Source organism: Lygodium microphyllum, chromosome 6 (genome assembly GCF_053477565.2).
Source record: "Lygodium microphyllum isolate KBCC chromosome 6, Lygodium_microphyllum_v1.1.10, whole genome shotgun sequence".
Lineage (NCBI taxonomy): Eukaryota > Viridiplantae > Streptophyta > Polypodiopsida > Schizaeales > Lygodiaceae > Lygodium > Lygodium microphyllum.
The window spans coordinates 121,937,855-121,952,865 of record NC_141140.1 but is presented as its reverse complement, the minus strand read 5'-3'; the positions used below and the strand labels follow the sequence as shown (position 1 = coordinate 121,952,865).

The 15,011-nt window shown below is 40.4% G+C and overlaps 1 protein-coding gene across 11 annotated transcripts in view; it reads right to left on the bottom strand.

The window, feature by feature from the left end:
- The window catches only part of LOC148035057 (phosphatidylinositol-3-phosphatase SAC1-like), a 78,528-nt gene extending 64,320 nt beyond the window's left edge, over window positions 1–14,208 (bottom strand). For 5 of the 11 annotated variants that reach the window (XM_087679952.1, XM_087679955.1, XM_087679954.1 and 2 more), the window contains exons 1-3: window positions 13,078–14,192; window positions 12,771–12,975; window positions 12,280–12,445 (exon numbers count right to left, since the gene is read on the bottom strand). In XM_087679952.1, coding sequence (XP_087536078.1) covers window positions 12,280–12,445; window positions 12,771–12,975; window positions 13,078–13,191 — 485 coding nt within the window. In that variant the 5' untranslated portion in view covers window positions 13,192–14,192. Of the gene's footprint in view, window positions 1–11,106; window positions 11,730–12,279; window positions 12,446–12,770; window positions 12,976–13,077 lie in introns of those variants that run through there. The other 6 variants (XM_087679951.1, XM_087679960.1, XM_087679961.1 and 3 more) reach the window with 6 other exon arrangements.
- Window positions 14,209–15,011: the final 803 nt, after the last annotated feature.

Below are 15,011 nucleotides of genomic sequence, written 5' to 3'. Positions count from 1 at the left end.
ATACAGCTTGATCCTCATTCATCGAACAAGATAGTAACTAGAAGGTAACATCAATCATTTACCCTTGCACCTCGATCCCCACCCTACTCTCCCATCTTCCATGTGCCCACACAATTTGCTAACATGTGAATACCAAGTTGGCCAACCTACACCTTTTTGGTGTTTGGACCACACACCAGTCAATCAGCTCCTTTGGGACACACATCTAAAGTCACCATGTCGGGCAATTTGTGAAGAGTGTGAGAGGAAGCACTCAGGAAATGTGCATGTCAATTGAGGTATGTGCATCTGTTCGCAATTAGAGAGTGAAGAGTCGAAAGATGGGTGTGTAGCAGTGTGGTACACACAAAGAATAAAAGAATATATTCATACTTAGGATATGGTACACTTACACCTGCAAGGGTGTGTTCACGTGTAAATTAATATATACATAGGAGTAACGTAAGGGCCTTTACACCAAAAAATCTCTCACTTAAAGGTCCTAAGCCAATCTTTAACCAACTCCCACTAGTCGAATGCAATGCTCATATTGAGCCTTTGCAAGACTTTTGGTGAGAACATCTACAGGGTTATCCTATGTTTTGATCTTAGTCAGTGTGGCTAGACCATCATCCAAAACCTATCTGATAAAGTGATACCGCACATCAATATGTTTGGTATGTGCATGAAACATGGCATTCTTAGCTAGGCATACAACACTCTGGCTATCACATCTAAGTACAGGTATTTTAGTGGGCAGCCCAAAATCTTTGACCAAATGACCAAGCCAAATAGCTTCTTTCGAAGCTTGAGTGGCTGAAATATATTCAGCCTCAATGATAGTGAGTGCTACTATCCTTTGCAATCTAGAGCACCAAGAAACTGCCCCACCAGTCAAGGTAAATATGTACCCACTAGTAGACTTGTGAGTATCCAAGTCACTTGCAATATCTACATCACAATACCCCTACAAATCTAACGTACCCTTTCCATGGCAAATACATTTTCTTTGTGTGTCCTTAAGGTACCAGAAGATGCATTTCACTGCTTTCTAGTGTACTTTGCCAAAATTTAAGATAAACCTGCTCAGAACTCCCACTGCATGAGCAATGTCAGGTCTAGTGGCAACCATAGCATACATGAGTGAACCACACATTGAAGCATAAGGAACAACCTTCATAGAGTTGGCTGCCTTATCATCTTTTGGATAATCTACTTCGCTAAGCTTAAGGTATGGTGGTAAAGGAACACCAAGTGGCTTAGCGTTTGCCATAGAAAAACGATCAAGTACTTTATTGATATACTTTTCTTGTGAGAGAAATAAGAGTTGTTGCTCTCTATCTCTTGTCACACGCATGCCCAAAATGTGTTTAGCTACACCCAAGTCCTTCATGGAAAAGGCTAAATTCAGTTGTTTTTTCAATTCATTAACCTGACTTTTATGCTTACTAGCAATAAGCATATCATCCACATAGAGCATTAGTATTATGAGGCATCATCAGCCTTCTTCATATGTAAGTAGTGATCTGCATTGCTTCTTTTAAACCCATGTGAGAGCATGAAGGCATCAAACTTTTATACCATTGTCTTTAAGCCTATTTTAAACCATACAAGCTACTCTTAAGCTTACGCATCAAATGCTCCTTTCCTGGCATAACAAAGTCTTCTTGTTGTTTCATGTACAACTCTTCTTCTAAATCACCATGCAAAAATGTAGTTCTAACATCCATCTGATCAAGTTCAAGATCCATAGATGCTATAATAGCAAACAATATACGAAGAGTGGTGATAGATGACGATGAAAGCACGAGTCCCTTCTCCTCCCAACCACGCCTAGATAAGTGCTGGCCCTCAGTCCGGATTTCTTTGCCAGCCGTCAACTTCTTGAAGTCCTACTATTCCTGGACTCCCTTACTCTCTAGGCTCCCCTTAAACCCGTTCGGGCGCCCAAGAGCCCGGATAGTCATTCTCGTGCATGTTCCCCTAGATTTACCTTAATGTGACATTAAATATCACTTTTAATGCCACATTAATGTCACATTTCCTTCCCCTTAAGAATCGGTTTCGTCCTCGAAAACGATATTTAGAAGGTCTAACTGTAAATCGGGAAACCTTTTCTTTAAAGTACTTACTCGCTCCCATGTTGAGCTTTCTTCTGAACAATCTTTCCACTTAACCAAACATTCTTGATAAATAGTATTCCTCGTTCGTCTATTACGAACATTTAATATTTTTTCTGGTTCATGTGGATTAGATTGGTCATAGAATAACTCCTCAATATCATCATTTAAGATTAGATTATCCAAATCACCCAGCTTCTTCCTTAATTTACTTACATGAAAAACTGGATGTATTTTCCTACCAGCAGGTAGTTGGAGCTTGTAAGCCAATTCTCCCACCCTTTTAAGTATTATGAAAGGACCACAATACCTTGGTGAAAGCTTTGGACAATGTCCCTTTTTCATAGTTTTAGTTTGTTCAGGCACCTTAAGATAGACCAATTCTCCTTCTTCAAAGGAGATGTCTCTTCGGTGAGGATCTGCATATGCTCTAGCTCGATTTTGAGCTTTTTTAATATTTTCTTGAGCAAATTTTAACATACTATTCATATCCTCCAAAAAATCTTTAGCTGCCTGAACCTTTTCCTTATGCAGTCCTACTGCAAAAGGAGCTCTGGGCTGAAACCCATACATTAACATAAATGGACTATATCCAGTGGAAGAGTGCTTGGCACTGTTATATGCAAACTCTGCTATCGGTAAATACTCTTCCCAATTAGTTTGCCTTTTACTTACATATGCCCTAAGCATATCTTCAAGATTTTGGTTAACCCTTTCAGTTTGCCCATCTGTTTGCGGGTGATCCGCCGTACTCATGCTAAGTTTAGTATCCAATTTCCTAAATACCGCACGCCAAAAATGGCTATCAAATTTTCTATCCCGATCAGAAACTATATTTGCCGGAAGGCCATACAATCGGTATATGTTCTCTACGAACAATCTAGCCAATTCTGGTGTTTTAACATCAGTTGAAGTTGGAATAAACCTAGCCATTTTGGTTAACCTATCCACAATTACCCACACAGAGTCGTGCCCCCTCTGTGTTCTAGGTAGAGCAACAATAAAGTCCATGGAGATACTCTCCCATTTTCCCGAAGGAATTTCTAATGGATGGAGAAGTCCTCCCATTTTTAATTTTTCAGCTTTATTAACCTGGCATTTATTACATTTGACCACATAGTCAAGGACGTCCTTATTCATTCCAGGCCAATAGAACTGCCTTTTAATAAGACTATAAGTCTTATTAACTCCTGGATGTCCTGCACTAGGGGTATCATGACACTCAAAGAGTATCTGGCGCCTTATTTCTATATCTTTCGGGACACATACCCTACCCTTGTAGAGTAAATAACCATTATTAATGGTAAAATTCTTCCACTTGAATCCAGTTTGAGCAACCCCTGATGCTCCATTTCCTTGTTGAACATCCTCAAATATTCCTTCCTCAGTAGAAGCACTTTCATTTGGATCCCCATTTTTTATTGCTTCCCATATGTTGGAATATGCCGGATCAACCTGGCATTTCCCTTTTAAAGATTTAAGCAAGTTGGAAGTGAACTGAGTAAAACTCAATTCATTAATGATGGGCATTCTGCTGAATGCATCAGCTACTATATTATACTTTCCTTTTCTATATCTTATCTCATAGTCGAACTCTTGGAGGAGTTCGGCCCATCTGGCTTTACGCCCGTGTAAATCTGGTTGATTTTTAAGCCACTTAATGCTTTCATGATCCGATAAAATCAGAAGTTTGGCACCATACAAATAGTGCCTCCATTTCTTCATTGCATGTACTATTGCATACAGCTCCCTCTCATACACAGAATAATTCTGTTTTGCACGATCTAATTTCTTGCTTTCAAAAGCAACTGGTCGACCCTCTTATAATAAGACCGCGCCTATTGCCTTATCACTGGCATCAGCTTCAACCACAAATGGTTTATTGGGATCCACTATTAATAATACTGGAGCTGTAGCAAAAGCTACCTTAAGTTTTTGAAAACTTTTATTTTGATCTGTTCCCCAATTAAAACTTTGCCCTTTCCCTTTAAGTTGGTCTGTCATTGGAACAGCTATTTTGGCATAATCTCGAATGAATCTACGATAAAATCCAGATAAACCTAGGAAGATCTGCAGCTCTTCCAGGTTCCTTGGAGGTGGCCATTCAATAATTGCCCTTACTTTTTCTGGATCCATGTTGATTCCCTCTTTCGAGATTATATGCCCTAGATATTTGACCTCTTGTGTAAAGAATTCACATTTAGTTTTCTTCGCATAAAGGGAATGTGTTCTTAACAGTTGGAATACTAATTGTAAGTGTTCCAAATGTTCTTCTCTTGATTTACTAAAGATCAAGATATCATCCAAAAAGACTACTACAAAATGTCCTAGATAGGGCCGTAAAACACTATTCATCAGCTTCATAAAGGTAGCTGGTGCATTAGTGAGGCCAAAAGGCATCACCAAAAAATCATAATGCCCGTATCCAGTACGAAATGCCGTCTTGGAAACATCTTGTGCCTTAATTCTTATTTGGTGATAACCTGATCTTAAGTCTATCTTTGTGAAGAATTTTGCCCCTTGCAATTGATCAAAAAGATCTTCCATTCTGGGCATAGGAAATTTATTCTTCACCGTTATTTTATTTAGTGCTCTATAGTCAACACAAAGTCGCATAGAACCATCTTTTTTCTTTACCAATAAAATTGGTGAAGCCCAAGGTGAATTACTAGGTTGAATAAACCCTTTATCCAGGTAATCCTTAATTTGTCTTTCAACTTCTTGATGCTGTGTTTCACTTAACCTATACGGTGGTTTTGAAATTGGGTGTGTATCCTTATTTATGTCAATTGGGTGATTTATTTCACCCCTATCTGGTGGAAGGCCACTTGGTAAATCAGAAGGAAACACATCTTTAAAATCATCTAACAAGCTGTTCAATTCATTATTAACATTCAATTCACAAACATAAGAAAATTGTTGCTTAATATTACAGAAAGTAAAAGTATTCTGTACAGGAAGAGACCATAGCATATATACCTCACAAATTTCCTTCTTTATCAGCTTCTGAACTTCAGTAGAACACAGCAAAGGATTATCAGATACTTCATGTTCACCTTGAATGACAAAAGTCTTACCATCCCTTTCAAATTCCAGTGTATTATGGTGATAGCTACGTTTTAAGGATGGTTCCAATCCCCATAGCCACTCCCTCCCTAGAGCAATATCAGCTCTTTCCATGTTCATTATTTGGAAATCAAGCTTATCTTTATATCCTTGAATCTCAATTTCCAAATTGGATACCATTGTATCCCATATTTTATTGTCTTGGCCTTGCATCATACGAACAACATATTGATGCTCACTATTTTGTTGGGGAAGTTTCAATTTTTTGACAAGTGCATAATTTATAAAATTATGTGTGGCAGAGTCATCAATCATGACTCTAACCCTTTTCCCAGCTATCAATCCATGTACTCTAAGTAAATCATGTGGCCCAAAAGTAGGCTGCCACATAGAAGTTGACATACAACACTTATGTTGTACATCCATGTGCAAGACCTCTAAAGATTTATACTTTTCATGGCCCTTTAATTCTAAGGTCTGCACTACATGGATTTGTTTTTCTTTTCCCTTGCCCTTGTCCTTTCCTTTGTCTTCCCCCTTTTTCTTTTGAGGGCAATTCCAAGCAGCATGATTAGGGGATAGGCAATTAAAATACAATTTTTCTTTTTTGGCCTTATCAAAGTCATCAGGACTTAACTTTGGCCTCATATATGGTTTCTTTTCAAAAGGTTGTTTTTTACCCTTGAAAAATGGCATTTTTCTTTTAAATTTGCCCACAAATTTTGAGGTTTCCAATTCCTTAGACTTGGGCTCCGTATCAGTGAGACTAGTGAGTGTACCTGGACGCGTACTATCTTCATAAATTAATGCAAATTTAATTGCCTCTTCAAGCGTCTTAGGTAAACTCCGTTTTACTTCCTTTTTACAGGCTTTATCCAGTCCCCTAATGAATCCTCTTGTTTTTTGGAATTCATCAATTCCTTCTAGTTTGAGGATTATCTCACGATATTCCTCCAGATATGTCAGCAGGGGTCTTCCCTTTTGTCTGACATAATCCCAATCTTTCCAATTTCGTTCCATTTCATTTTCAGGAAGAAATTCTTTTAAAAAGACGGATTCAAATTGAGCCCAAGTTTCAGGTATTTTATTCGCCTCCTTTAAGGTTCGCCACCACTTATATGCTTTGGGCCCCAAAGTTAAACTAGCCTCCAGTGCTTGGAGATGTGGTGGGGTATTTTTCAATTTATGTAAATCTTCCCATTTTTGGAGGAAATTAAAGATTGTATCTTTATTCCTATCTTTTTCCTCCCCATAAAATTGAGGTGGTTTTATATCCTTTAGAACTGGATTATCTCTCAATTTATGGTAGGTTTGGGGTTCCTTAGGATCTCGCATAGTCACATCTAAATCTTTCGATGAAGATGGGACATCCGAGGTTTCTATCTTATTTTTATCTCTTTCCAACAATAAAGTTAGTTGAGATTTTATTTCAATAAGTGTTTGGGTTAAAAATTCCATTTGAACCCCCTGAGTTTGCACACGAGCAATAAGATCATCGAATTGTTCTCGCGTGGCAAAAAATTCTTCCCATTGTTCTTCTTGTAGTTCTGGTTCATAGGGATCTACCATAGGTTGATCCCCGGAACTAGAACTTTCCATTACCCTTTCTTTCCCTTTTTCTGCCATTAATACACTGGAATTGGAAAGCAAAAATAAGAAATTTGCATACAAGTAAAGTACTTCCCTGATTTTTAATGGCAGACAGTGGCTTCAGTCGTGTATGATTTTTTCCGTCTGTCTCACAACAGTTGCAGTCATATCCGTCTCAGGAGCAGTCGCATTTACCCGTCAACAGCAATCGTGACAGAGTCACGTTTTTTTTTCATGATCCACGTCTGATGCTGGCGGCTCCACGGCTGATCTAGTCCTTGCCTGGTCTGGTCGTTTAAACTCCACGGCTGATCTGGTCCTCGCGACCCTGGTCCTCACGACCCACGTTTTCCTTTTTCTTTTTTTGCCCGTAACGTAGAATGTCACATTAATGTGACGTGGCGCTACGCTTCTATTTTCCTTCACGGCCCATCGATTCTCACGCGACGGGACGGGGCGCTTCTGGCTTTCGTTTTTTCTTCACGCCTCACGCGACGGGACGGGGCGCTTCTGGCTTTCGTTTTTTCTTCACGACCCGTCGATTCTTATCGACGTCTCTTATGACCAATAACTCCAGCGATTACGACTCCAGCGATTACTTTTCGTGACGAGTCACGTCACGTCTGGTCCATCGAACTTTCGCCTGAACAGATTGCGGGCAAATTCGTCACTGCCCTTCCGTTGAAGACCTCCAGGAATCCTCACAGCTCTGATACCAATGATAGATGACGATGAAAGCACGAGTCCCTTCTTCTCCCAACCACGCCTAGATAAGTGCTGGCCCTCAGTCCGGATTTCTTTGCCAGCCGTCAACTTCTTGAAGTCCTACTATTCCTGGACTCCCTTACTCTCTAGGCTCCCCTTAACCCCGTTCGGGCACCCAAGAGCCCGGACGGTCATTCTCGTGCATGTTCCCCTAGATTTACCTTAATGTGACATTAAATATCACTTTTAATGTCACATTCCACATTTGTGACCTTAATGTGACATTAAATATCACTTTTAATGCCACATTAATGTCACAAGTGGTCATTTTGAAAACAGGTTAAAAGACTTCCTAAAAGTCAATCCCTCTTTCTGTGTATAGCCCTTAGCCACGAGTCTGGATTTGTATTTGGATTTGCCTATTTGTTAGGATTAGCTATCTTATCTTTGGGAAATGGAACCAAATCCCAAGTATCATTCTGATACAATGACTTCATTTCTTCCTGCATAGCTAGCTCCCACTTTTTCTTTTAACTCACAAGATAATGCCTCTTTATATGTGAGAGGCTTACCCTCATCTATGAGCAAAATGTAGTCCAAAGAGGGATCAAACCTCTGTATAGGTCTCCTGACATCTATAGACCTTCTTACCCAATGATCTGTGTTATCAAGCAATGGATCCACATCCAAAGGAATGTCAATGACTTCATTATTTGGCCGCTGAACTGCATGTTTAGGTTGTTGTAATACATTTTTAGACTGCTGTAATTCATTTTCAGCATGCTGATTTTGTTGCCCGAATTGATTTTCAACATCCCTTTGCTGCCCATTTTCATCAGGCTTAATGATGATACACTGATTAACATAACCAACATCAAATGGAGCTGAATTTTCAATGGTGGCTGATCATGCTGAAATTTCACTTTATTTTTGTCCAAATCATTAGATGTGGCATTTTTCAACAGCTTTGACTCATTAAATACCACATCTCAGCTACGTAGCACATTCTTCATGTTTGAAATCCAAACTCTATAGCCCATTTCACATTCATCTCCATAACCCATGAATATGCCTCTATGAAATTTCATGTTAAGTTTGGTTCTGCTATCAACAGGTACATGTACATAGCATTCGCAACCAAGACCCGTAAGTGGTCATATGAAGCAAGTTTTCTAGACCAAACCTCTTCAAGGATGCCACTTTCAAGTGCACGATGTGGAGATCGGTTGCAAATATGCACCATGGATTTAAGCGCCTCTCCCTAAAATGATTGCGGGAGATTAGCTATGGACAGCATACATCGAAGCTTCTTATATAAAGTGTAATTTATTCGCTCAGTCACACCATTAGATGACGGATTATAAGGAGCTGTAAGCTCTTGTTTAATCCCATTGACATCACAAAAAGTATTGAATTCTTTAGATACATACTCTTCCCCATTGTCTGTTCTTATGCATTTTAATTTTAAGTCCTTTTGGATACTAATACATACATAAAACTTTAAAAAGCGTCCAATGCCTCGCTTTTTAACTTAAGTAAACCCATAGCTTTCTAGAATGGTCATCAATAAAAGACACAAAATAACGAAAACCACTATGAGTTTTTATTGGCATTGTACATACATCAAAATGGACTAAATCCAAGATACATGCCTTCCTACAGGCTCCATGAGAATATGAACTCTCTACATGTTTTTCCAAAACACAGTCATCACAAAAGTCAAGCTTTAAGTTTTTCACATTAACTCTTCCAAGTGAAGAAAGTGTCTATAAACCCTTTTGGCTCATGTGTCCAAGACGCTTGTACCATGACTCCATGTGTGATTGCACTTCAGCAACTGTAACAAACTTTCCAAGAAGTGCCTTGCAATGGAGATAATATAGAGTTCTCTTTTTACCACCTCTAGTGACTAGCATACATTCCATAAATAGGCTAGCCATGATGGAAATTCAAACTAAGCTGAAGTTAAATGGGTATAAGAGAGTTAGTGGCAGAAAAAGTTCACATAACCAATATCTCCTTTCTAGCAAAAACCTTGAACCACCAACCAGGTCTTATGCTATCTCAAGTACTACCCCATTTAAACTTAGTGCAGAAGGTCCATTTGATCCCAATGAACTTGTGACAAGGACACTCAACAAGTTACATAATTTGCCGTACAGACAAACACATAGGACATGAAAGGGTGAAGACTATTATAAAAGCTCAAAGTGCTGCAGGTCCAATCTCTAGCTATGGCTGCCAGATAGGGGTATGAGATTCAAGTGAAAGAATGAAGATATGCATTCAAACTAAGCTGACCTGAGGTTGAGAAAAGCTAAGAGGAATGAGAGGAGCAGCCATGCTTGACTGAGCTCTGATACCATGTCAAAAACACAGATCTAGAGCATGATAGCTATGGCAGGTGGAAGATGAAGACAAGACTCATGATGACAAAGATAGTGAAGAGACCGACTGTTACTCAAGTGAAGATTAAGTTCTTGGACTCATAAACACAATATTAAGTAGGACATGACAAGGATACAGATTGAAAGTACAATATACAATAGCATTGCATTGAAATAAGAACCAAGTACATGCTTACATAGCCTTTGGGTAGAGGAACCACCTTTGCCTTTCACATTGGTGCAAAATGCAGTATCTCCACTACTACTACCTTCTCGGGCTTTAACTTGCAACACCTCCTCCATTACATCTCGATTTTTTCTAAAAATCTTTCGGGATCTTCAGTATGATTACCATTATCAACCATTTTCAACAATCACAAGAAATCAAATCAAACTCACATTCAAAATAACAACAATGTCAATTTCGGCACTCCTCAGCGGGGGCACCAAAATAGAGATGTTACGCGAGCGGTGATCGAGAGCAAGCCTCACTCACAACCCGATAACGAGATGTTAAGGAGTGCCGGTTGGGGTAATTGACTTTGTTGAATGCACAACACAACTTGAAAAATTCAAATATTCGATAATACACCACGAACCACACACGAAAACAAGATAACACACAATGCCTCTTATAGCTCAAAAAAATTTAGAACCCGTATGCGATCTTCAAGGGCCATCCATGGAGGAAACAGTAGGAATGATCCCCAAATCCCACACAGTTGATTGATACCAACAAAATAACATGTCCAGTCCAAGCTGTCTAGAAGAGGAAAAATTATGCATTGTGTTTAGAGCAGAAAGAGAATAATGCTCCCAAGGCATAAGAAAGGGATTTGAGTTAGGAGTGTACAACAAAAAGTTTAGAATATCTCTTTCATCGATTACCATATCTCCTCAAAAAAGGAGCTTATGTGTTCAGCACTATTGACTTGAAGAGTGATGTCACCAAATCAAGAGTGATCCCAGAAATGTATATAATACAGCTTGGAAAAGTAATTTTGAGATTTATGAGTATATCATGATGCCTAATGGACTCCCAAATGCTCCTCCCAAATGCTCCAAGTACTTTCAATAAGATGATGGATAGGATATGGCAGTCATGTCGGAAGTATGCAAGTACAGCCGTTGCTGATACTTTGTCTATGCTAAGACAGAGAAATGACATGATGCAAATCTTGAAAAGAACTTTCAAAATGGGAACATTTCTGATCAAAAGTTGTATGTACAAATAAATTGCCGTTATGGAAAAGTGTTACCTTTCAAAGCTTGCTGCACTGGCTGGAGTTATAGTGTTCATGCTGGCATCTTACAGCAAGTGCATCAACCGTCTACAAAGAAGTGCATGCGACCTGCCCAAAGCTTCTGCTCTTCATCAGTAAGAGAACTGCCAATCTACTCTTAGGACTTGTGGTCCTGACCAGCATGGCCACTCTTAGGATTTGTGGTCCTGACTGACATGACCATTCTGCCCTTCATGTCATCTGTAGCTCCACCAATGCCACACCACTTACTCCCACAATCACTGGATATCTGCATGGCTGCATTGCTGAACTGGAGTCCTCCATTCATTTCCTCCCAATCTCGGATGGGTACAGAAGTAATGTTTCTATGAGGAATAAAGATTGAAACCTGAGTCCAAGTCCTTCCAAGATGAAAAGGAAGACAAGGGCTTGCAGAAGGAACCTCATCTAGGATAGTTTGGGCGCCAGTTAGTTATGAACACTGAATCACCACCCGCAAAAAGAGGTCACAGCTCCACCACTGCCACAGCAGTTGCTCCCGTGATCATTGGACGGCTGGCTTGATGGACTAGAGATCCTCCACGTTTTTCTCCTCCCAATCTTAGAAAAGTAGGGAAGTCATGATGCTATGAAGAATAAACAAAGAAACGACTCGACCTACATCCACGCTAAAAAGGAAGGCAGAGGCCTGCAGAAGGAAGCATCTAGGTTGGGCCTCAGCTAGTTGTAAACACTGAATCAGTTCATGCAGGCACACATTCAGTGGTTGCACATGCAGTTTACTCCAACAAGAAACCAACTTTGCTCCAACAAGGTACCCACCAGATCTGTGTGAGCAGCATATTTGAAAACACTAATGCCTCCTCCACAGCCAACTATGCTCCAAGGAAACCCTAGTGGCCAAGGGACCATAACACAACAAGGTTCCTTCTGGTGTGTGCCATGCAAGTTCTTCAATAGTTCTTTTATCAATCTTCCACTAGCCTATGAAGAGCAAACTTTTGCCATCCATTAAAATGTACAAGGGACTTCATAGACAAACTATCAATGAGCCATTTACATCATCTTCACTAAAGGCAGTCTATGCAATTCAACAAAGACTAATGTTTATTGCCAATTGAGGTACACAATGTGCATATATTTTAGCATTAACAATGAAGTTGAAAGACAGATGGGAAAAGGTGAAACCTGAGCTCAGCCTGAGAATCTGCCACATTGGTCTGGAAAGATGGATGAGGTATGAGCAACAGCTTACTATCTTTGATACCATAGATGGAATGTCCACTGATATTTCCAAGTAATTTTCGTTTGGTCACAATAAGCATATAATATGGCTCCAAAAGTTTGATGAATCCTAAATAGATTCAACAATGTTTACAATAAAATCATTGCCAAGATTCCAGCTTTGGTAATCAAACAGCATTAAGTATCCACCACAGCATTAGAACACATCATGCCACCCCATTGAATAATGGCACTTGAGGTATTGTATAGAATGTTTTAAGTAACAGGATAAGACAAACTTTTGTATGTCTAAATGCATATGCAGCTTGCTAGTATGCCTGCATGAACTGATTCTCAGATACTCTAGGAGCATATGCACTTATGACGAAGATCAGTTGATATCTAAGCCTACTTGAGATTGGTGACAAGAGTTTGATGGACTTTTGATCACTCACCAATTATGCCATAAACTTTAGTTACAAACTTCAAGCCTCCAGTTGACTGATTGCCAGCATCCAACCTGCATAAGAGGTCATTGCAATCATGCTGTGAGTATATCGCCGGGTCCTCAAAGACATCAAGCTCGCCTGTACTTGTTCTGTCAATTTTCAAAACTCTCCAAAGCGTCCTGGACTTATCTGTGCCAATCAAGTAGAATCTCTGCGAAACCAGATGGAGAAATAGTCAAGAGTAGTCAGCTCTCCAACCAAATTATATTGATTAGATGGATGTAAACCAGCTGAGCAAGAGCGTTGGCATTACTGCTTTGGTCTGGTAGAGCTTGAATTTAGACAGGAAATAGGAGTTATACGCCCGATCAGAATCACTCCCCACAAGGCTCTTGAAGCGGGGAACTGGTGATACACCGGTGATCATCCGGTCCACAGCTTGGGGAGGGAATGAATTAAGGAATGCATGAAATTTGACACCCTTTGTACATTAAGAGACGTGTGTCTAGTTTTCTGTCTTCGAAGCTCAATGTGTATTCGTCGATGTTTCCAGCTTTCGCTAGTGGATTTCCGTGAGCTTGCCCGCTTCGTGAGGACAGGTGCGCGTAGAAAAACAATATTAATTATCCCATGGCTAGCCAGGGAATTGCTCCTTGGCTGCAATTATTATCCATAGTAAGACTGATCCCATGAGTGCGGCTGTTGTTATTGAATCAATCAAGCTGAATTAAGTGATGGAGCCCCAAATTTAGGCAGGAGACCGATACCCACCATAAGCCATGTTTGGATAGGCCAAGAATACGTGACACAACAAAGAGCTTCTGCAAGCCTCCTTGTTGGCTTCTAGATGATCCCACCACAAGATTGGAGCTTGGGGCTGTGCTAGGACAATACAATTGAAGCCCCACCACGGCCCAAAAAATGAAAGCTTGTTTGGAGGCGAAACTGCAGAAGCGTGCAGGAATTAAAGACGACACATTACTGTGTAGGGGAGGGAGTGTGGATTGAACCTACGCAAACCAAGAGGACAAGGCGGTGCCTAGAGAGGGTTCTGTAGGGGTCAATAATTGAGAGAGAGAGAGAGAGAGATCTACGCGAAAGGTCTTCTTGATTCTAGTAATGAGCGTGCTACACGACGCCATAGCCGGTGGGGCCGAAGGGATTTGACGCTGTGGCCTTGTATAGGCCTACTTGGCAAAGCTCAATTTTCCCATCTCCCTCTATTATCGATTATCGATTAACGATTATCGTTGTTAGGGGAGTGCTAAATTGTCGGTTCTCCTATCACCTCTGAAGCTAATGTTTTCCTCTGCCCGGTCAAACAGCTGGTGACAAGTAACAGCCCGAGCGAGACTGGTAAAATTACAGACAGACAATCTCTGAGAGCCTAGAGAGAGAGAGAGAGATAAAAGCAAAACGAATCGGTGGGCTGGGAGAGAGAAATTGGCGGGTGCTTCCAAGCAAGCAATTCCTTTTTCTATCGGGGGGTGGGGGGTTTACCAATCGATTTTCCAAAGGGGATGTGTGTGTGTCGGCCGCCACAGCCAACCCACTCATCCATGTGGAGATGCCACCTGCGTCGCCATCGCTCTTGTAAAATCAATCATGCACAGTGCCACACGCGAGAGAGAGAGAGAGAGAGAGAGAGAGAGAGAGAACTCGCTGTTCGAGACCGAATCTTACGCCCAATCATCCACCGAGAGATCATCATCACGGTTCATATAAGAGAGGAAGAAGTTGGACTCGAGAGAACTTTTGTGAGAGAGATAGAAAAGAGAAGCGAAGAACCCCTTTTTTGGGTTGGTAGGTAGCCAACATCAATCACAAGAATCACCATCCCGTTGTCCACTAGTGGCTTATTAGCCTAGTTGCAAAAACACCAAAAGAGAAAAAGGTGTGCCAACAAGCTCATGGATGATGCCATATAGGGGTTTGCATGTGGGTTGATTTAGGCTGGTTACACGCCAAATGACTTACATCCACTTTCTAAGCTTTTACCAATCAAAACATTTATCTACGAGTTGGGCGTCCGTGTTAAGCAAGTGAACTTTCCACCCACTGTTGGACGGCGAGTATCTCCTGCCCACTTCGTAAAGTCATAAATGAGGGTGTACTTTTTTCATTTCCAACCAATTTAAAAATTTTAAGTTTATTATTTTTTATTTTCTTGTAAATTGTACCTATTTGGTGTGTAAAGGTGATGTGCTTATGTCCTCGCCTAGTTTCAAAAATTGCATGCCCACAGTC